The sequence below is a fragment of the Ceratotherium simum genome, chromosome 24, assembly GCF_057802395.1.
Source record: "Ceratotherium simum simum isolate JZ-2026a chromosome 24, ASM5780239v1, whole genome shotgun sequence".
NCBI lineage: Eukaryota > Metazoa > Chordata > Mammalia > Perissodactyla > Rhinocerotidae > Ceratotherium > Ceratotherium simum.
This window is the reverse complement of record NC_141923.1, coordinates 38,997,642-39,019,007: the sequence shown is the minus strand read 5'-3', so window position 1 is coordinate 39,019,007 and position 21,366 is coordinate 38,997,642. Positions and strand designations below refer to the sequence as shown.

The 21,366-nt window shown below is 37.8% G+C and overlaps 1 protein-coding gene across 2 annotated transcripts in view; it reads right to left on the bottom strand.

Moving 5' to 3' along the window:
* PPP2R5E (protein phosphatase 2 regulatory subunit B'epsilon) overlaps positions 1 to 21,366 on the bottom strand; it is a 141,601-nt gene that overhangs the window by 33,209 nt on the left and 87,026 nt on the right. For both annotated transcript variants that reach the window (XM_004426228.3, XM_014784284.2), the window contains exons 4-5: positions 8,194 to 8,295; positions 1,675 to 1,767 (exon numbers count right to left, since the gene is read on the bottom strand). In XM_004426228.3, coding sequence (XP_004426285.1) covers positions 1,675 to 1,767; positions 8,194 to 8,295 — 195 coding nt within the window. The remainder of the gene's footprint in view (positions 1 to 1,674; positions 1,768 to 8,193; positions 8,296 to 21,366) is intronic.

Genomic DNA, 21,366 nt, shown 5'->3' with positions numbered 1-21,366 from the left:
CTGTTTCCATGTCAACTAAACACAGGCTTTACTGCAGAATCATTATCTGATCCTCTTGGTACCTTAATTTACCAGAAATATAAGAGAACCTTGTTATTTCATCAGTGTTGAGAAGTGAGGGCGACTCCTGCCTTGAAATCATTCCAAGCTATAGTGAGGGGAATAACAAGGAGGTATCATGGCATAACGGACCAAAAACCAGAAGACGAAATGTTCTTGGGAAAACTGGATAATCTTTCTAGACCTCTGTTTATTCATCTACAAAATGGGCATAACACTTAGCCATATCTATTCTAGACTGTTGTACAAATCAAATTAAATAATAAATGTAAAGATGCTCTGACAACTATACAGTGCTATATAAATGCAAGGACTTTCCAATACAAAACACAGACCTGTTATGTCTTGCTTTCATTTTGTCTGAAACGCATTTTTGCCTCCTTGATATATGGTGGTGGATCAATCTACCTATTCATCCAGTGATCCACATATCCACCTCTCTATCTATATCCCGAACCTCACTTTTCCAAAGCCTCTCAACCTCACATATCCAGAATTCTAAATTTATTAATTTAATTAAGGAGGGGGAAAGAGGTCATCAAGAAGGTTATCAATCGGGCCGGCCCCGTGGCTTGGCGGTTGGGTGAGCGCGCTCCGCTACTGGCGGCCCGGGTTCGGATCCCAGGCGTGCACCGACACACTGCTTCTCCGGCCATGCTGAGGCCCTGTCCCACAGACAGCAACTAGAAGGATGTGCGGCTATGACATACAACTATCTACTGGGGCTTTGGGGGAAAAATAAATAAATAAAAATTTTTTAAAAAAAGAAGGTTATCAACCTTTATCCAGGTAAGGCATAAGAGATCAATTTCGTGCCAAAATAATGTTTTAAGTTTGAAGTTCTGCTTATTGGCTCACTAGGAGATTAATATTTATTCTCTTCTACATGAGGTGTCCTGCTAATCGCTTAGAAAGGAGCTAAAACAGTCCATACAGCAATTGGCTCAAGTACCCATTTTTCTAATTGATTGTTAACAACAGGAGCAAGGAGACATTACCTATAAATTCAGTGCCATAAAAGTACCCAGATCCCAGGAAAAAAGGAAGATGTGGTATACAGTTTTAAATGTAAAATGACAAATCAAGAAAAACACATACCCTGAGAAGTTCCAGTTAGGTGAGAGTTAATCCCTTTGGGGGAATTTTAAAGGTTAAGCTGTGCTATTTCCTAGCTGTGACAGCTCATCAGTACTCAGACTATGATTATTTATTAAAGGTTACTTATGTTCTAGACCACGCCTACTCAGTTTTAACAGACCTAGGCGACAGTTCCTTAAGAATCCTTACGCAAATAGAAGTTTTCAAGCTACATAAAGATTCATACAAACTAAGGTTATATAAATGAAATTCCTTTATAATCAAAACTTTAGGAAAGAAAAGTGCAGGGATTTAGGCATTAGCATTCCTCGTTGTTTAAAATGTAATTAATTTCCAGCACAAATTAAAGAGGTACCTATTACTTTTAATGGGCAATAATGGAAACTGACTTATGTGTATATATTTGTTTACAAGGTGATACAACTGTCATTGCAAGATTTTTTAACAAATATCAAGAGAAAATGAGATAAAGTGTTATCAACTGAGTAACAAATACAACCAGAAGAGTTTGCTTACCTGTAATACAAATTTCTGATCTATGTATTTTTTGGCAATGCTGGGTTGGAATTCTTGGCTTTCCAAAAATCGTATGAAAAATTCATATACAAGCTGCAACAAACAGATTACAGTTAATTTTAAATTACAATTCACTAAGAATAGTATCAAAAAGCATAAAAAGCCTGTAACACTAAAACTGACAGGACTTCGAAAATTGGATTTTAATACCAATTGACTATTGACTAACTACACTACTCTTTCTTGTGGCTTCACAGTTGCTGTTCTATTTTTTAAACTTTTTAAATTAAAAATCTGAAAATACAGCTACAAAGCAAATAAAAATCCCTATAATCTCACCATTCAGAGATAATCAGTGTTAACATTTTAATATATAAACCTCTCGACTTTCCTCTATACTTCTACAACATATCAATGTACTATAATATATTTTATATGTAAAAAAGGAGTTTTCCATCTCCTTTTACCATCTAAACTACATATTGTGAACAGTTATGTCAACAGAATCTAAGCCATCATTCTTAGTATCTACAAGTAGTCCATTATACATAATTCATAATGAATAATTCTATTATTCATAGTTAATTTAATTTCCTATACTTAGTTAAGTAGTTTCTGAATTACTTCTCTATCAAATTATGCCACAATGGACCTCATATAACATACATCAGTGTGCACTTGCTCAATTATTTCATGAGGAATTATTTCTAAAAGTGGAATTGTTAGATCAAAAAATATCCAAACGGGGGCCGGCCCTGTGGCTTGGTGGTTAAGTGCACGCGCTGCCATGCTGGTGGCCCGGGTTCGGATCCCGGGTGCGCATCGAGGTACCACTTCTCCGTTCATCCTGAGGCCGAGTCCCGCATGCAGCAGCTAGAAGGATGTGCAGCTGCGGCATGCAGCTATCCACTGGGGCTTTGGGGGGAAAAAATAAAATAAATAAAATCTTAAAAAAAAAAAAAAAAAAAATATCCAAACGGGGCCAGCCCTGTGGCGTAGTGGTTAAGTATGTGTGCTCCGCTGCTGGCGGCCCAGGTTCGGATCCTGTACGTGCACGACGCACCACTTGTCAGGCCATGCTGTGGCGGCGTCCCACAAAAAGTGGAGGAAGATGGGCACGGATGTTAGCTCAGGGCCAGTCTTCCTCAGCAAAAAAGAGGAGGATTGGCTTGGATGTGAGCTCAGGGCTGATCTTCCTCACAAAAAAAAAAAAAAAAAATCCAAACATTTCAGAATTTTCAACACTTATGGCCAAATTTGCTTTCAGCAAGTTTATGGCAATTTACACTCCTCTAAGCAATATGTTATGGTGTAGGAGAATATTCTCATCTGCAAAGAGGAAGCGTGTTCTCATCTGCTGGGTCAACCTCAAATAACTGTCCTGATAAACAGTGGGGGATCACTGTTTATGTTCTTTGCAAAATAAATCTATGTTAAAGTATACATTAGATCCTGGTGTAGTATACAACAATCCAGAACTTTTAAGAGACAGACAGAAGGGTTGGAAGCCTAGCTCTGGCTCTTATTAACTATGTAATTCTAGGCAAGTTAATTTCTCTAAACGTCTGTTTCTTCGACTGTATAACAGGGATGGTAATCCCTAAGATTAAATGTGATAATATATATATATAAAGCCCTCTATACAGTGGCTAACATGTACCACTATTGTCATTACTGCTTAACACAGCATTCTCAAACTTTTTAGTCTCACTCCTTTACACTTAAAAATTACTGAATACTCCAAAAAGCTTTTGTTTATATGAGATATAAATAATTACAAATACAAACTGAGAAAACTTAAAATATGTACTTATTTCATTCTGAAACAATAAAATACATTACCTGTTAACATAAATAATATATTTTTGTGAAAAATAACTTTATTTTCCAACAAAGTTATTGAGAAAAGTATTGTTTTTTATTTTTGTAAATCTCTTTAGTGACATATTAGAATACAGATTCCTATCTGCTTCTGTATTCAATCTGTTGTAATATACTGTTTTGGGTGAAGTATATAAAGAAAAATCAAGCCTCACACAGATCTAGTAGTATGAAAAAGAGAGAGTTTTTTCATCGTCTTTTCACATAATTGTGGATATTCTACTTTGATACTATACCAAAACTCGCAGTCATTTCTTAAATATGAGTTGCAATGTAGAATCTGAAACTGTATCAATGAATGTTTCATACTCTGTTACACTAAATTCCAATCATCTGTCTTGCACTTTGAATGGATTTTTACCCATGCACGGTTTCCCAACATCATTCATTAGCCAACTAGAAAATATTGGTTCACTGAGTTATGCAGATTTTTCAAATGTTGACACATTTCATTATACAATATCAAAAAAAAAGTCACATTCTTTAATATCTCCAATTTTATCAAAAAAGTCTTTAATCTTTGGGAAGTTGTAAAGCTCAAGGTGACAGATACAAGACAGTTACAAGTTTTCCAAAATTCTAAGTTGTGCTTAAATGTTCTAATTTTATCAGTGGTAACAACTATTTTCTTTGTTTGTTTTAGAGAAAACATCCACCAAATACCCAAGTGGGAACAACCATAGTTTGTCAGGCATTCCTTCAAGTAAAAACAATATTTCATGAAAAAACAGCTGATTTAGCTCACAGCTCACACAAGCACACCGGTGCTTTAGCACAAGACGACCATTACACTTCAGGATGCGGCAGACCTGCTTTATGCACACTGCCCGTTGCGTCACGAAGAATATTTTTTAAGTATACTCGAAGGTCAAGATTTAATAAAATTAACAATTTTGCTGCTACTTCAAGAACATTCTCAATTGAAACTGGCTTTGTTTTTATTGTAAGTGCATGACAGTGAAGAACACAACTACTAGGCCAGTTGGGCACAACTGCCTTGATTTGTGCTAATGCAACAGCAGTTTCAACTACCATTGCTTTTACAACTATTAGTGCAAATGTCAGCACAATGAAAAGAGCAAGTAGCGTAGTACTGTAAAACTAATTTTGACCTTGCAGGCCACTGAAAATCAGGTCTCACGAACTCCCTAAGGGTCTGCAGATACCACTGACTTAATGCATCATATAGTGACCTATGACTTCAGATGCTAACTCCACACTTGAATTAGGTATTCACACTAGAATTTTACTTCTTTATAAAAGTATGTTTTTCTCTTTGACACTTTCTGAATTCAGAAAAACTTCTTTCCCAATGATCTGAACGCTGTCAAGTTATTATTTTAGTTATAATGTCTGCGTCCCAACACCTCCTAGAAGAATTGTTCTTTTTGCAATACACGAATCTTTCAACTCTTAGTTTTACAAACAGAATGTCAGCCTTATTCAAATAACTCATAAAAGGGGATTTCATTTCTCTTTTGATTCCCACAAAGGAGAGAGATTCTCATCTTTCAAGCCTGACTTGTGGGCTGGCAGGGTTTTCCAGCGGAATTGGCTAAGTGCTCTCTCCCCTCTGATGCCTTGAAAGCAGTTACGGTTTAAAACAGTTTGGTGGAAACACTTCAGACACATTTATTAATAAGCATAAATATTCTCTACACTTAAGAGACAGATTTTACCTCAGAATCAAAAATCTCCCCTGAGTTTCTAAAGGGAAAGACTGAGGACTGGGGAAGATAAATTACTTTCAAAGGTCACGTAAATGAATTGTCCAAGGAACATGAGTAAAAAGACTTTAGCATTCTTGTTTTCAGTCTCAAGTGTAAAGCATTACAAACAATCCCTTAATTGTAAATGGAAGTCCTGCAAATCGCATTCTACTGGAAATACAGACCCAATTTCAGAAAATACACAAAGAATAACCATGGTAATTATGGGATACCAGCTTAAAAGATACCAATACAGATAATAGAAGAGATCAAGTAACATTCATACAGCAAACCCTTTGACACATTTGAACTAAAAATTTGTAGATTTAATACTTTTTTCTATTTTTAAATTTCCCCAAAGATCCATGATTTGTTATAATGAGTAATTTTGTATGGGTCACAAATTTAAATCAAAGAAGAGGTGTGCAGGAGTAGTCATCTGGCTAGGCAATAAGCCCAGCCAAACACCCAACAACCACATCTCAATGCAATTTTGCTGTTTTCTACTATTGTCAGATATTTGGTAAAAACACCGTGCTTCCTTGTAAAATGCGGTCCAGAAGAGGAGGTGCACGGCTAATGCTGGAGTTAAGAAAAAGTGAAAAAAGTGTTTTTTGGTAAAGTGTGTTTTCGTAAGAAAAACAGATTGTTGCATCAACTAAAAAGGAAAGTGTTCAATTTAGTGATGGGTCACTATGACATGTATGACTTACCACGAACAGAAAAGGAGATTTCTTAAACGTTCAATGAGTGCTCTTGTCAATACTAAAACCGCCTATCAGTGAAAATGGAAAGGTGACTAATTTGTGGAGTCAGAATACACAAAGGAAGCCCAGGATTCTTGAGACAAGTCAGGAGCCTGTACAAAGACTTCCATAAAGCAATAGATGGTGAAGGCAACAGTGTGCCTACTGACTTGACCTTTACTATGAATGAAGACTGATTTGTGAATTTTAAGAGTAGGGTTCCTTTACCTGATCCAGCGTTAAGTTGTATTTCCCCTTGAACTAAAGAAGGGACAAGAGGATTATAGGCTCGAACAGGATGTCTACACAGATGAAATCAGCCCATTCTGGAATACAGTTTGTGACTTTATATCTACAATGGTAGGGGTCTCATCACCATTCCTCACTGTTGCTCTGGTTTTAGAATTTCAGATGAACTAATGGTTAATGTTCCTGTAGTAATGACACAGTGTAAGCTAGAGATTTTTGGTGGCAGAATTTAGTTTAATAGCTTTAGGAATTAATTTGGTCCTATATTTTACTGAGTCATTAAGCTTCGGAAAGATTAATTGAAATATTGAGTTAAACTTTATTGTACTTTAGGGGAAATTCACATCTATGGGGATCATGATTTAGAGAATTCAAAAAGCTTTTCCAAATGGCAAGAGTGGTCTACTGTCTCTTCTCTGGGATGTAGAGAAGACAAGTTGAAGCTTTTAAGATGTCTCTCTCCCTGTCTTTTCCATGGTTAAGATGTGGAACTCTCCTGAGGAGATTATCTTTTTTTGTTCATTTTGTTTTTTAAATTTCTTCTAGACTACACTGCACTTCTATCAACTGGTGCCAAGCATTAAGAATAAGACATGATAAGAAGTCCACCCACTCAAAAGAGTAATTCTTTTTTGGATTTTTGTCACAATCTGGGATATAGCATGAAAAGCACAAATAGTTTTGCAAATTTCTTAGATTGCAGATAGTATGTCTGGCACCTTAAAAAAAAAAATCAAGCATCTAAGATAGCAAATCAATTACAGTGTTTTAACTCATTTACTCAATCTTGGCATTGGTAGTAGGAATACATATGTATAACATGCCTGGGTAAGAATTGAGAACAGAGCCCCTGAAAGCTCTCTACATAACCAGGGGAAATAGCACACATGTACATCTGTAGGAACTTTGAGTTGCCAAAGCAGGACAGGGAAAGTTGCAAATTTATGTCAAAAATTCTGAAGTAGAGAAAAAATTAAACTCAGAATTATCTTTAGGCCTTATCTCCCTGCTGGACAGTGTTCTGCTCTTCAGAAAGTCAACTAGTAACTATGAGCACATCTGTACAAAGATGCAGCAGCTGCTGCCTCCGGGTGAAGACGCACAAGGTCACATTCCTTCTCTTCCACCCCTTCCTTCCTTGCTCATTGTCACACAGCCTCTGAGAACATTCTGACTCAGTGGAAAGATGGCTTTGGGGTTCATTACATTCAAATTTCCTTGTTCCATTCCTTAGAGAAATGTTGACCTTGAAAGAAAGCAGCCAGGAAAGGAGGATGGAAAATGACGGGAATGGGTAAGTAAATGCAATACAGATGGGCCTGGTGCTGGGCGAGGAGATGCAGGGATGGCTCTGATCTGTCCTGGCACGTGAGTATGACTGGAAAACATGGCCTTCTCAGTGTAAGAGAACAAAAACCGGCCTTCACACAAGCTTTCTCTCAGCTGTTGTTCTTCCTTACAACACTGTGAAATAGCTGTAGCAATTTGTTTTTGCCTTTCCAGGCTAAAGAAACGCATTCGTGGTTATCATAAAGACAGGAATTCAAAGTCCCCAGGGTACTTACTGCTGAAAATGAGATATGTACTCTGTGACCTAATCACATCTAAGTAATATTAATGTGAAAATAGTTCTGCTCTTGTTTGAGGCTTCAGCAGGCAGGATCACATAGAAACTCTAATAAAAGATTAAGAACTGCTGGCTGGACCTGCAACCCGCGAGGGCCCACACTACAGTATTACACTGAAATTTATTATTTTATTCTTTTGGCATCCTAATTATCAAGAGTAAGAAACATAAAAAGTATTCTCTATCTTTCCATTAATGTACACTAATTTGATGTCTTGGTGAATACATGCCCTTCAAGGAATTCCCATGCTAATCAGCTAACGAGTTAATGGAGCTTTCTTTTATAACAAATGGTAGTTCAAAGTACCTGTAAGTGTGGCCACGATGCCTCAAGGGTAGGTTCATCTTCTTCTGGATCAAATTCATTGCTGTCACTAGGAGGGAGAGTTCTGAATATATTGCAAGATACCTAAAAACAAACAAGCAGCCAAGTTAGCTGGAAGCACCTCCAGGGCAGCCTTGTACAAGGTCTTTGCAGCCAGCCGAAGGGAACCCAGGTGACAGATGATAGGAACATCACCAAACTGGAATGGGGACCTCTTTTTCTATAGGCTTTGAGGCCAGGACCACATCTAGGCAAAGCTGGAAAGTAGCAGAGCAGCACCTTCTACCCCTAGAACAGTACTCCTTGTCTTCATATGGCCACCCCACCCCAGGTCCCTGTGACTTCGTACCTTCCATCAAAGCCTGCTCTGGGTTACTTACCAGTCAAGCATGCTTCTAATTAACCACTTTACCCTAAGACATAAATAACTGCTAATGGGCTTCATGTATTTCCCTTCTCAGGCTTATTCACGATTTGCAAATTTACAGATGAACTAATGGTGAAATTTCAGGCATTCACAAAAAGCCAACCAGAAAAGATATTTCAGAACCTAATATCCTTAAAATCATACCTATTCTGTTTTGTTGGTTTACAAAATAGTAACAACGCCCAGGGTAAAATCTACCTGTGATACAAACCTCTATGAACTAGGTATTCCTTTACCACAGGTAATTTCCAATTTAAACGCTGGTGGTTCAAAGAACGGTCATGAGTTGATAACTGTTGAAACTGGGTGATGAAGAGATAAGAATTCATTATACTACTCAACTATTTCTGCAAGTATTCCAATATCTCTATAGTAAAATGCTTATTTTAAAATGTTCTTGCTACTATTCTCAGGGTTCCTTTTCAATTTCTATTCTGTTTCCTGTCCTGCTTACTCATCTATCCTCTCTTAATGACCCAAACATATCCTCAGATCTGAAGAACAAAAGCGGGGGGGGATATGTGTAGAAGGCAAGAAGGGAAAAGAACGGAGATACTATATATCAGAAGCCTTTGCTGGACTTTCTATATAATGCAGAAAATACTAAGCTATAATATGCCGCTCTGAAAGAGTGAAGAAGATAGGCTTTTGGGGGCCCACATAATCTGAATATGTTTATTCATTCAACAATACTTATTAAGTGCCCATTCTGTATACACACTGGTCTAGGCACTGGGAAAACGCAATGAACAAGCAGATAAAAACCTGTGTCCTCTAGGAGCTTTTACTCTAGTTAAAGTCACAACTATCCAAATTTCCAAGCTATGGAAACTGAGCCCAGACGTGTAAGCTATGGAAAGGAGATTTCGACTTTATTTTATGTGCAGTGGGAAGCCACCAGTGGATCTTAAACAGAGAAGTGACATGATTTGATTTTTGCTTTTTTAAAAAACCATTCTAGCAGCTATGGAGAGAAAAGACAGGAAGGGGACAAGTTAGAAGCCTGTGAAAGTAGCAAGAGATGATGATGGCTTGGACTAGGATGGTGGCAGAGAAGACAGAAATAGATTGATTCAAAATATATTCTGGAGGTAGTTTTACTGCTGGCTTGGATATATGGGGTGAAGGAAATAAAAGAATCAAGGACGAATCAGAGATGTAAGGTCATTTATCCAAGATGGAGATGACTGAGAAAGGGAAAAGGTTTCTTTGTTTGCTGGTTTTGGTGGGGAGAGCCAGTTAGGAATGTGTTAAAGCAGCAATATCTAGGAGGCAATTTGACATACGAATCTGGACCTCACAGCTGGACAGGTCAGGACTAGAGACATATAAAGACTCATCGGCATATAGATGATATTTAAAGCCATGGGACTAATGGATCACCTTGGAAAGGAGTAAATAGAAAGAAGTTTCGCAAAGTACCCTCAGGCATCCAACATTTAGAAATCAGATAGAAAAAGCACAACCAAGAAAGGCAAATGAAAAGGAGTAAGAGGTAGAAGAAGAAAAGAACTAGAGTTTGGGGGTCTCAGGAGCTAAGAGAGAAGAGTGTCTTAAGAAAGAAGAAGAGGTCAACTCTAGCAAATGCTGCTCTCAGGTTGACTAAGATGAGCATAGAGAGGTATCTATTGGATTTGGCAGCCCTAACAAGCGGGTACTATTATTATCTCCAATTTACCAATGAGCAAACAGAAGGACAGGGGTTGTTAAGATCAGTGGTTACAGTTAGTAACCAGCAGTTACAACCGAACTCAGGCTGTCAGGTTCTTCCATTGTGTTCTAGAAAAGCAGGTAGACCACCTCTTCTATTCTATTTTAGCTTAGATGACTAAAAGAAAATTATCATATTAGAATGTTTTTGCTATGGCTAATGACAGCATACATAGTTCTATTATTTTATTTTTGTCCCTTCCAATGATTATTAGAAATTATGTTTACAAAGAAACTCGTGACTTTTCAGATAACCATCAACCTGACTTCTCTTCAACCAGCCAGCCATACTATAATCAAAAGGGCAAAAGTCTTAATTACTTGCTTTTGAATCTTCATTAAATTATACATGTATTTCAGAAATTGAGTTGAGTATTCATCCCAACTAAGTCATTTATATTTACCGTACTCTAACAAGTTTTTTTCCTTTCCCAAGAGATGAAAGTAAACCACAAAAGTAAAAAAAAAGCTTCTCTATACTAAAAAATCTGGGTGAAAGGACATAGAAACTCCTGCTCCTCTGTACTCTTGGACATATAAACTCTTACAGTGTAGCATGTGCTATAGCAATTACTTGTTTATATATGTGTTTGCCTCTCCCCACTAATCAAGAATATGCGGTGTCACACTCTCATTCGTTTTCCCAGCACATTTGAGGCATCCAATAAATGTTCACAAAATGAAAGTCTGAATACATTAATAAAACTGTGTAGGGGATGGCCCCGTGGCGTAGCGGTTAAGTGCGCGCACTCTGCTGCTGGCGGCCTGGGTTCGGATCCCAGGTGCGCACCCACACACCGCTTGTCAGGCCATGCTGTGGCAGCATCCCACATAAAAGTGGAGGAAGATGGGCATGGATTTTAGCTCAGGGCCAGTCTTCCTCAGCAAAAAGAGGAGTATGGCATGGATGTTAGCTCAGGGCTGATCTTCCTCACAAAAAATAAAAAAATTAAAAAAACTGTATTTTGGTTTTGCTTTAACCAAATTTATAAATCCACGTTATTTAGCCTAAGATGTTTAACTCTGTATATCTGTACCTAAGATGTTCTAAACCTCTGACTCGGTCAAAGCTTCCTCTCTCAATTATCATATCAAAAGAACATCAAGTTGTGTAAACAATCCAAACAGCAAACGGTCTTAAAGGCATGTACAGTTCACTTAGCCATACATTGCCATTTCTTGAGATTTGCCTTCCTTGTAATACGTTATTTAGTGTACTTCTAAACATTCACCAGATGAATAATGAGGAAGTGCAGATCTATTGGGCTGGACAATTAAGAGCTGACTCAACGGGTTAGGCAGTTCTCTAGCACATTTGGAAAGAACGTCAAAGCACATCAAGTGTCATGGAAATGACCAAGCCTCTGACCCAGCCTAGCACATAATAGGTGCTTAATAAAAATGTCATGAATGAAAGAACCATTGTTCCCATCCTTGAGAATCTGTCCTAAAAAACTAATCCAAGACAAGACTGAAAAAACTACTTAAAACAGTCATTTGCAACACTCTCCAAACAGTGTAAAATTGGAAATAACCTTTATGTTCAACATCAGAGAGGCACATCAACTTAGTGTAATACTGGGCAGCATTAAAGATGATGGCTATATGGAAGCACAAAGAAATGTTTATAAATAAAGATGTAGGGAGAAAGACAATTGAAAATGGTGTGACTATACTATAAAGATAAGAATGGAAATGGATAACCAAAGGGAAATTAAGAAAAGCTGTATTAAAGCAAGAGGAATATGGATGATAAATTAGGTAGCTGCTGTTATTCCTCTTGGGACACACCAAATAAGCCCTAAATCTATAAAAAGCGTTAACTCAGAGATATACACTGTATGAGTTATTTTCAAGATGAAAATGGCCTCTTGAATTTGTTTGAACAAGATTATTCCCGTCAGGAGACAGTTAAAAATCAGAGCCTCCCATAATGCCTCTAGTGTAGCTCATGAATGAACTGCTGAAGGCCTGAATGAATGGATCAGTTTAGCTGTAGAGTTGAGCTCCAAAATCATGAGTCTAAAACTGGGTCATCCATGGATGGGCTTGAGGGGCAGGGGGCGTCTCTAAATCCCCTGATTTTTCTGCAACATTTTGTATATGTGAGTCCAATTTGGGAAAAAATCCAGTTGCCTTCATCAGATTTTCAAAACACTTCCAAAAATGGTTAAAAACCACTCCCCAAAATGGTAAATTTGCTTCCATTAAATCTTCCTTTATCACTGGCAGCCATTTCTGATTTACAGCCCAGGTTTTAAATGGATTATTAAGTAGGCAACATTAATACATAGGTAACGGCAGCTGCATGCTTATGCAAATACATCATGACCACAAGTAGCCACCAGGATCACTCCCCACCACACAGCAGTTTGGTAAAGAGTCTATGTGGGTAGATTAAAATGCATCCAGGTATTTCTAAAGTCACAAACTGTCTCTATAATGTAGTTAAATATATGAGGCTCTAGCCTTAAGCCTTCTATTTTATTCATTCAGGAATGGATTATCAAAAATGAACAAAAGAAATTTTTGAAGTACATAAGAAGGATTTATTTTTCAACTATTTTATTTTAATCTATGCTGGTGTCAATGCAAAGTAAAAACAGTTTAAGAAATAAGTGTCTTTGAGATAGTCAATTCATTTTCATTCCAAAGTGGTTGTAAGGGCAGAAAGCAAGACTAGGGGAATGGGAGGAATGGGTGTTAAAATCAGGATAACTCCCCCTCAAAGATGAAAAACCTGGAATTAGGGATTCCACTGAGTTATTAGAGACTAACTTATCCAGCTCCTTCATCTTACAAATAAGAAAAGGGAGGTCCAAAGAGCTTGTGAGTTTTCCAAGGCAACACAGTGCCATGATATGCATGGAGGGTTCTCAGGGATCTTTCTCTGACACACCACCTCCACCTCCACCCCTGAAGACCATGGATGGATCTGACTTCTTTATACCTCTCTTTTTCCTCTGACTCCCCCAAATATTTCTTTTTATCATTTCTATTACTCTCTCATTTTCCCATCTCTCCTTTCCCATCAACTCTTTCCTAGGTTTTTGGCCTGCCAGTGGCCCTCAATAGCACCCATAGGTACTATTTATCTACCTGGGAGCATTCAGGTCTAAGCTGATGACCTTGCTCAGCATTAACAGGGAAATAAACTATAACAATCTCTTCATCCCCGCTGTCTGGTTCGGACCCCATCATCAAACATCTCGATTACTGCAACAGTTTCCCCTCTGGTGTTCCTATTCCCCATATCCCTTCCTCTCATCTCCCCCATTTAGATTTTGAGCCCCTCAAGGACTTCTTATTAATTTCTAAATGCCTACACCTAATATACAATAAATGGAGGGAAGCTGGGTTGCCAGATAAAATGCAGGACACTAGTTTAATCTGAATTTCACATAAACAAATAATTTTTAGGTCAAGTACGTCCCATATATTGCATGGAACACACTTATATTTTAAAAATTATTCACTGTTTATCTCAAATTCAAAATTAATGAGGCACCCTATATTTTTATCTGCTAAATCTGACAATCCTAAAATAACACTAATATTAATTAAGAACCTCTACTGGTTCCAGCTCGGTTGTGACTCAGAACTGGCCCCACAGCACACTGAGGGAGAGCAAGGCGGGGGGACACTGCTGCAGGCAGGGCCTAGGACTCACAGCTGCTTGCTTAGAGGGACTACCTGCTCTCTTATTTTTCAGTTATTTAGTTTACTGCTGATTCCTGTTAACTACGGTACAAAAAAATAAATTTCAAAGTTGGCCAAATGTGAAAGAGGAGACCAAAAGGTTCCCACGTGCATGGCCTGATAAGAAAAAGAGGAAGAAGTATTTAGGCATATTTTCATCAGGTTCTGATTAAAGAAACAACTTATTACTTTTTGACTTGCAATATCAAAATGCAACTACTAATATTTTTTTTAATTTTTTTTTTAATTTATTTATTTTTCCCCTAAAGCCCCAAGCGATAGTTGTAAGTCATAGTTGCACATTCTTCTAGTTGCTGTATGTGGGACGCGGCCTCAGCATGGCCGGAGAAGCAGTGCGTCTGTGCGCGCCCGGGATCCGAACCCGGGCAGCCTGCATCGGAGCGCACGCACTTAACCGCTAAGCCACGGGGCCGGCCCACTACTAATATTTTTAAATAGTTATTTAAATTACTGCAGGAAAAAAACTCACTGTCCCCTATCTCTTTATTGCCACAGAAACTACTAATTTTGCACCATGATTTTGGTTGACATTTTGTTGTTGTTGTTTAAAGAAAATGACTAGCACATTTCATAAAAGAATAGAATGTGACTAGCACCTAGTAGCTACTCACTAAATATCTGCCAAGATTAACAATGAACAAAAATGAAGGTAAGGCCAATACAGTGAGAGTTATTAAAAAAACAACAACCATTTAACAAATACTTCTGATTTCCTTTAGTTATATACTTGTTAGCACTATTAATATTTAAGGCTCAGGTAAACCACACATGTAGTGTGATCGAGGACCACTTTTACTACAGTATAACAAGTCACCTTAAGTCATCCTCTCTGCGCTTTACAATATACTTGCCAGACGACTAGGGATCATCTTTCTTGGATAAAAGCAGATGAACTAGTTGACCTCAAGAACATTTCTCCCTCTTTTATCTGGGAAACTATAATTCATACAATTACACAATACAACTGTATATCAACTGTAAACACAACAATAATGACATCACAGCTATGAAATGAATTTTCTTGAGATTGTATCTAAAAAGTAAATTTTCTAACAAAAAAAGGACTATATGAATGATGTGACATAGAGAACATTCAAGCAAATTAAAAAGTGCCCTTTTTCCTATAGCACTATTTGTATTACGACCTCATGCAAGTAACAATTTCAGTGATATCCCTGAGTTTTTTCATCCAGTTTATTCATTCATTTATTCATTCCATAATCATCATCTATTGAAAAGAAACCGAAATGATTTAATCAAGATTTAGAACCAGAGGGAGGACCTAATAAATGCAATGTTGAAGCTAGCTTATCATGCATTATTCTCATACTATTTGTGTTAGCCCAAATGATGCATTTAAATAGATACGGTAAAACTGGATCTTGAAAGAAAATGAGAAAAATCTCATAGTAGTTCATCAACATTTACCATGGATGTGATTTTTAAAAACAATTACATCCAAAATAAAAAATGTGAACATAAGACTTACTTTAAATCTCTAAAGCAAACATTTGAACAGAGAAGACTATTTCTAAACATGCTAAAATTTGTATTAAATATTCAAACTCTAAGAACAAGAACTAATATACTAACAAAATTTGCCTAGATACCTCACCAACATAAAAGAAATAAATAATAAACAACATACATATAATGTCAAGTTACTTTTGGTAACACCAAATTTAAGAATTCTTAATGGTCCCAATGATAAAAGACTTTTCAAACCTGACTCTCAGCCCTTTTTATAGTAATTATAGATAAATAACTATTGATAAGTACAAACAAGGAGAAAAACACCAAAGCATCTGTAACTATGTTCAAGGCATTTAGAATCAGAGCAGATAAACATCTTTTAAGGTGATGCTTTGATTAGGAAACAAATGGTAAAATTTTTAAACTTTCAATTAGCACTTAATTTAATTTACTAGCAATTTGTTCAATCAGCAATTCGTTTCTAAAGCCACACTAGGTCTTTTAATCACCACGATAAATCTATTGTAGTTTTCACTTCAGACTAGGTATAAAGTCTCTTTTTAAACCTCGCCATCTATATGAATGAACACGGCCATTTAAAATTTATCTGAGGGGCCAGCCCCATGGCGCAGCGGTTGAGTGCGCGTCCTCTGCTGCTGGCGGCCCGGGATCAGATCCCGGGCACGCACCAGCACACGGCTTGTCAGCCATGATGTGGCAGTGTCCCATGTAAAGTGGAGAAGGATGGGCGCAGATGTTGGCCCAGGGCTAGTCTTCCTCAGCAAAAAGAGGAGGATTGGCACGGATGTTGGCTCAGGGCTGATCTTCCTCACAAAAACAAAACAAAAATAAAAGTTATCTGAGGGGGCCAGCCTGGCAGCGTAGTGGTTAAGTTCACAGGCTCTGCTTCGGGGGCCCAGGGTTTGCAGGTTCGAATCCCAGGGAGGGACCTGCTCACCACTTATCAAGCCATGCTGTGGTGGCTTCCCACACACAAAATAGAGGAAGATGGGCAAAGATGTTAGCTCACGGCCAATCTTCCTCACCAAAAATAAACAAATAAAAGTTATCTGAACTTGTGAAATCATTAAAATCCCTTATTTTAACATAAGGACATATCCTTAGCACTAACTCTAAAGAACAGAAATTTAATTAAATCAGTACGACAACTTCCTAGATTACGAGCCATCCACTGCAGGACTAACTTTATTTTCTAACATATTAAATACGTAACTGTCATTGCTACATAATATTATCAATACATTTAAAATTTTCAGACACGAATTTCCAGAAATTATTATTCCAAACATGTTCATTAGAGTTAAATATGATTCCTTGAGCCAAAACAATCTCCCAGTGCCCTTATTTGTCACAAGTACAGGTGTCAGCAACGCAACAGGGACTAAAATAATGGGAATCAGAGGTGTGGTCAAGCCACTCTAGCAAGGTTGTCCACATTTTTATCATAAAACCATCTTTGTGGACAAAGCTCTATACCTTTGAGAAAACATTCACCGAACCAGAACCAAAGACAGTGCACTCTTTACCTGAGACTAAGAAACACGCACTTGTGACAGTTGTGAGGTTTGTTTTACAACATCCGGAAAGCTAGAAGAGGATTTAAAAGATTTCTAAAGTCAGTGATTACAACCTATTATTGTTACACATTCATTGTCACACTTTAAATCTGTATTAGCAGGGCTTTCTAGGACATAGCAGCTATTTTATTAAACCTAATGTCTGAAATGAGGCAGGAGGAACATCTTAAAATGATAAAAGACGCTTAACAGCTAAAGAAAAGGAATAACAAAAAAAAGTTTAAAAATTTATATTGCCCAATTAAAATTTTTAAATATGTAGCCAAATTCAAAAGACAAGATGAAAGTAATAGAACTCTTGTGCATGTACTATCTTCCTAACTCACAAGGATGTTACCATTTTTACTTATATTTTCTTATCAAGCATTTCTTTCATAATCTCCTAGGTATACACACTTTTCAGATTTACACAGACTAAAAAAAAATCTGTTTTCACTGTTGTTATTGCTGCTGCCGCTGTTGGTAACAGTATTTAGTTGACAATTGTTATGATCAATTGGTGTAAACTGGATTTAACATATACTGATTGTTTCTAAAAATAATTTGATCCGTTTAGAAATTCAGTTTCTAGAAGGATCAGAGCATTGACAACTACATGGAAGAAAGGAATCTGTCCACCACAGATGGAGAAGAGAGAATCATTAGAATTTGAACACAGATCAAATGTAAATACAAGGTACAGTTTTGAGGAATACATCAACATTTAGTTATAAGGAGACAAAAGGGAGAAAGTGTGTGAAGGAAAGGACTTCGTCTTTTTTCCCACTCTTTCTGATCTATCACCAGCCCATCAGATGACAGAGACGCCATGAAGGCAGAAAAAGTGATTGAGGGTGGGGAGAGAAAGATGCAAGGGAAAGAGAAGACATTTGAACTGAGCCCCCTCCGGGTAATTTATATCAAGTTCTAAATCATGCAAACTGACTGATAGTATTAATGTCAGGATAGTGTCAGGGAAAGGATTCAAACCTAGCAAATCTGTGCTCTTACAATGCCACATCCAGTCATATTTAGAATGGGAGCTGTCCGCGTAGTGGGCTCACCTGTAGTGAGACAGGCTGTGCTATTTCCTTATCACTACCATCCTTTCCACTATCACCCCCCTAAGAACTCTCCTTTGGTGCCTTTAGGTCTTTTCTCTTGGGTTTGTCTGATTCTCCAGAGAAGAATCACCTACCTCCTGACCAGAGGTGTAAGGAATCTGGGAGCCGAGTGGAGAAGAGGGTTGAGGATCTTCCCATTCAACGTGCTCCCCTACTTTCAGAAAGGTACCCACTGCTCTCAGCTGTGCCTAATGTCCCTGAGCCCAGGTTCCCTCCAGTTTAGCCTCTCCAGAGAGTGAACCTTAAGTCTTTTGCTGGGATTTGGAGGCGCAGTCAGCTGGCTGCCTGGTTTTGGGGAGAGTGGGGTAGGATTGGGAGTTCCGGCTACTTCTTATGGAGACTTTCCACCAAGTCTCCTGTTTTTGCCCCCACTCCGCCTTACTTTGAAAGGTATCTTTCTGAACCTTCCCAGAGTTAATGTGGCGTGAGCTGGCTACTTCCGGACTTTCCTTGCTGCTGCTTAGGGCTCAGCTTTCTCTGATTGGCCAAGGTAGCGACCACCAGTTCATTTGCTTTCTAGTTTCCAAAGTATTGATTCCGAGATCTCCTCTCCACTTTGCTTTGTTCTTGTGGGTTTTATTTCTTCTCAGTAATTTTTGTGTGATTTCAGGAGGTAAAGGAAGTAAAGTAAACACATGCACGCACTGAATTCCTCCATTTACCCAAAACTTAGCAATTATTTCCTATTAAATTATTTGTTCCATTCTCCAGTAACTTCTGCTAATTCAAGTAATTTAACTTTCTGATGCGAATGTCAATCCCCTTTTAGTGGGAAAGAATCCAGTATAACTGCAAGAAAACCAAATGGCAGCTGCTCTAACCTTAGCCAAGGTCAAGTGAGAGATCCCACACCAGTTTTCTTTCTCAGAATTAGCACCAACCACATTGGTAAGTCTCCATATGAAGCAAAATAGAAAGTAAAGCACATTCTCCATCTTGGGATACTGAATATAGAAGTCAAATGAATGCCTCCAAGTCATCATTTCACCCAAGGAACAAGCACACAAATCTCAAAAAAAAAATCCGCACTAGAACTCAAGGTAGAGCCAAGCTGAATCCTTGACACGACGCTCTTCTCTCAGTACTCAGTTCTCTGTCACCTTTTCTACTATGACTTCTGTTCCCAGGACACTAGGATCTCCTTAATTCCATTATTTCCAGTTATACACAGAGTAGTTCTGACATCTCACTAGATCTCAAATTCAATCTATTCAAAACTAATCTCATCCTCATTGACCTCCACCTCCCCCTAAAAGAGAATTCTCTTCTCATCTTCCACATTCTGTCTAACCCTTTAGAATTTTCTTTAACTCTTCCTCTCCTTTATCTGCTTTATGCAACTTATCAACGAGTCACTATATTAATTCCTTCACAAGGTGTCTTTGTGCTAGTGGTGGTGTTAGTTTTAATAGTGGAAATTTGGAAACAGTTTAAATGTCCCAAAATGGAAAAGTTAATTAAACAATGGTCTATCCACTTAATGTAATATTAGGCAGCCATTAAAATGATGTTTTTAAAAGATAACTAATTACATGAAAGCATATTTACATCATAAAGTTAAAGAAATTTTTTTAAAAAGAATACAAAATTATACATATAGTAAGATTAGAAAAAATATTTTTAATAAGGAAAAACAGGAAAGGGCACAAGGAAATTTTCTTGAGTGATGGTAATGTTCTAGATCTGGAGTTATGGCTATATGAGTATCTAGAACTGTTAAACTGGTTGACCATTCACCGCCTAAGACCTGTTCTTAAAATTGTATTGCATGTTAAGTAGATCTAAATTTTTTTTTAATTTAAGGGAAAAACCTCATAAAAAAATAGACTAGGAGAAAATTAGCCAAAATGTGAACAACTGAATTTAAATAACGAAACTAAGAGTAATTTTTTTCTCTGGTTTCCAAATTTTCTTTGATGAGCACAGGCAAAAAATACAGGAGATGGGGCGTTCTCTTACATTCCTTCTCTATTTCCTCTTCTTTTGCCACCATCTGACTAGATTAGGACAACGGCCCTCTGCCATTGGCCATCCTGGCTTAAATCTGCCAGCCTAAACCTCCTTAAAGGAGCTTGCAGAAGGGCAGAGACACTCTTTGTGGGGCTGGAGAAAGAAAAATAAGAATATCATTTACATTTCACCTCCTGTTCAAAACCCCTAGCAACTCCCTGCTTGATGTCTACAAGATTAAGCCTAACCTCCTCTACTTAGCTTGCCAAGACCTCTGTAACCGAGAGCCATCCCTGCCTCTCCACTTTACTACCCACAAATTCCAACCATGAACCCTCCACTCCCATTAGGCTTCTATTTCAAGATTAAACTTTGCTCAAAATAAGAAGCAACTTTTTACCTGCTGAAACGGTGACAATAACGTTAACTTAATTCTCTCTAGAGTGTGTTATGCCCACACAAAACCATCACAGGGAAATGATATTTCACACACAGAGACAACTATATTGCACTGTCTCCAAAATTGGAAATGTAGCAGTGAATCCAAAAGTGAAGATTGTTGATATTAAATCTTGGAATCCAAAAATAGAGGTGTAAACACTGCAATAGTCATCGTGCTTACTGTGTAGAAATACGGAGCAGGCCCTCGTACTGCTGGCATTCACAGTCAGGCACTCACGCCCCACACAGGCTGGCCATGTGATTCCAGGGTTTTGCTACGTTTCCCTGTGTGACATGGACCGTGGGTCCTATATCCCAGGAAGGTACTAAAATTGGTAAATTAAGTGATTTCTGTAAGAGCGAAAGTGCACAAGTTTATAAACCAACAATAACACAGGGCTTTTTTGAGAACACATATATTCCAACATCTGCTTGAACACCTTATGGTTCAAAATCAGCTAATTGCCAAAAGAAAAATTAAACCTCTTGAATTCTGAATTTAAAAAAAAAACACAAAACACTTGAGGCTCCTGATGTATATTTCTGGCTACTGAGTATGTGCTCTTATTTGAAATCACTAAAAATAAACAGGAAACACTGCTGAAACTGTCACTGTCCCTTACTCTGTGCCCCTGTGTATGTCTCTCTCTGTCTCTGTGCCCCTTCATTAATAAAACAAAGCCCTGAGCTAGCTGGTGAATAATGACAACAAAAACACACCTGAACTACATCT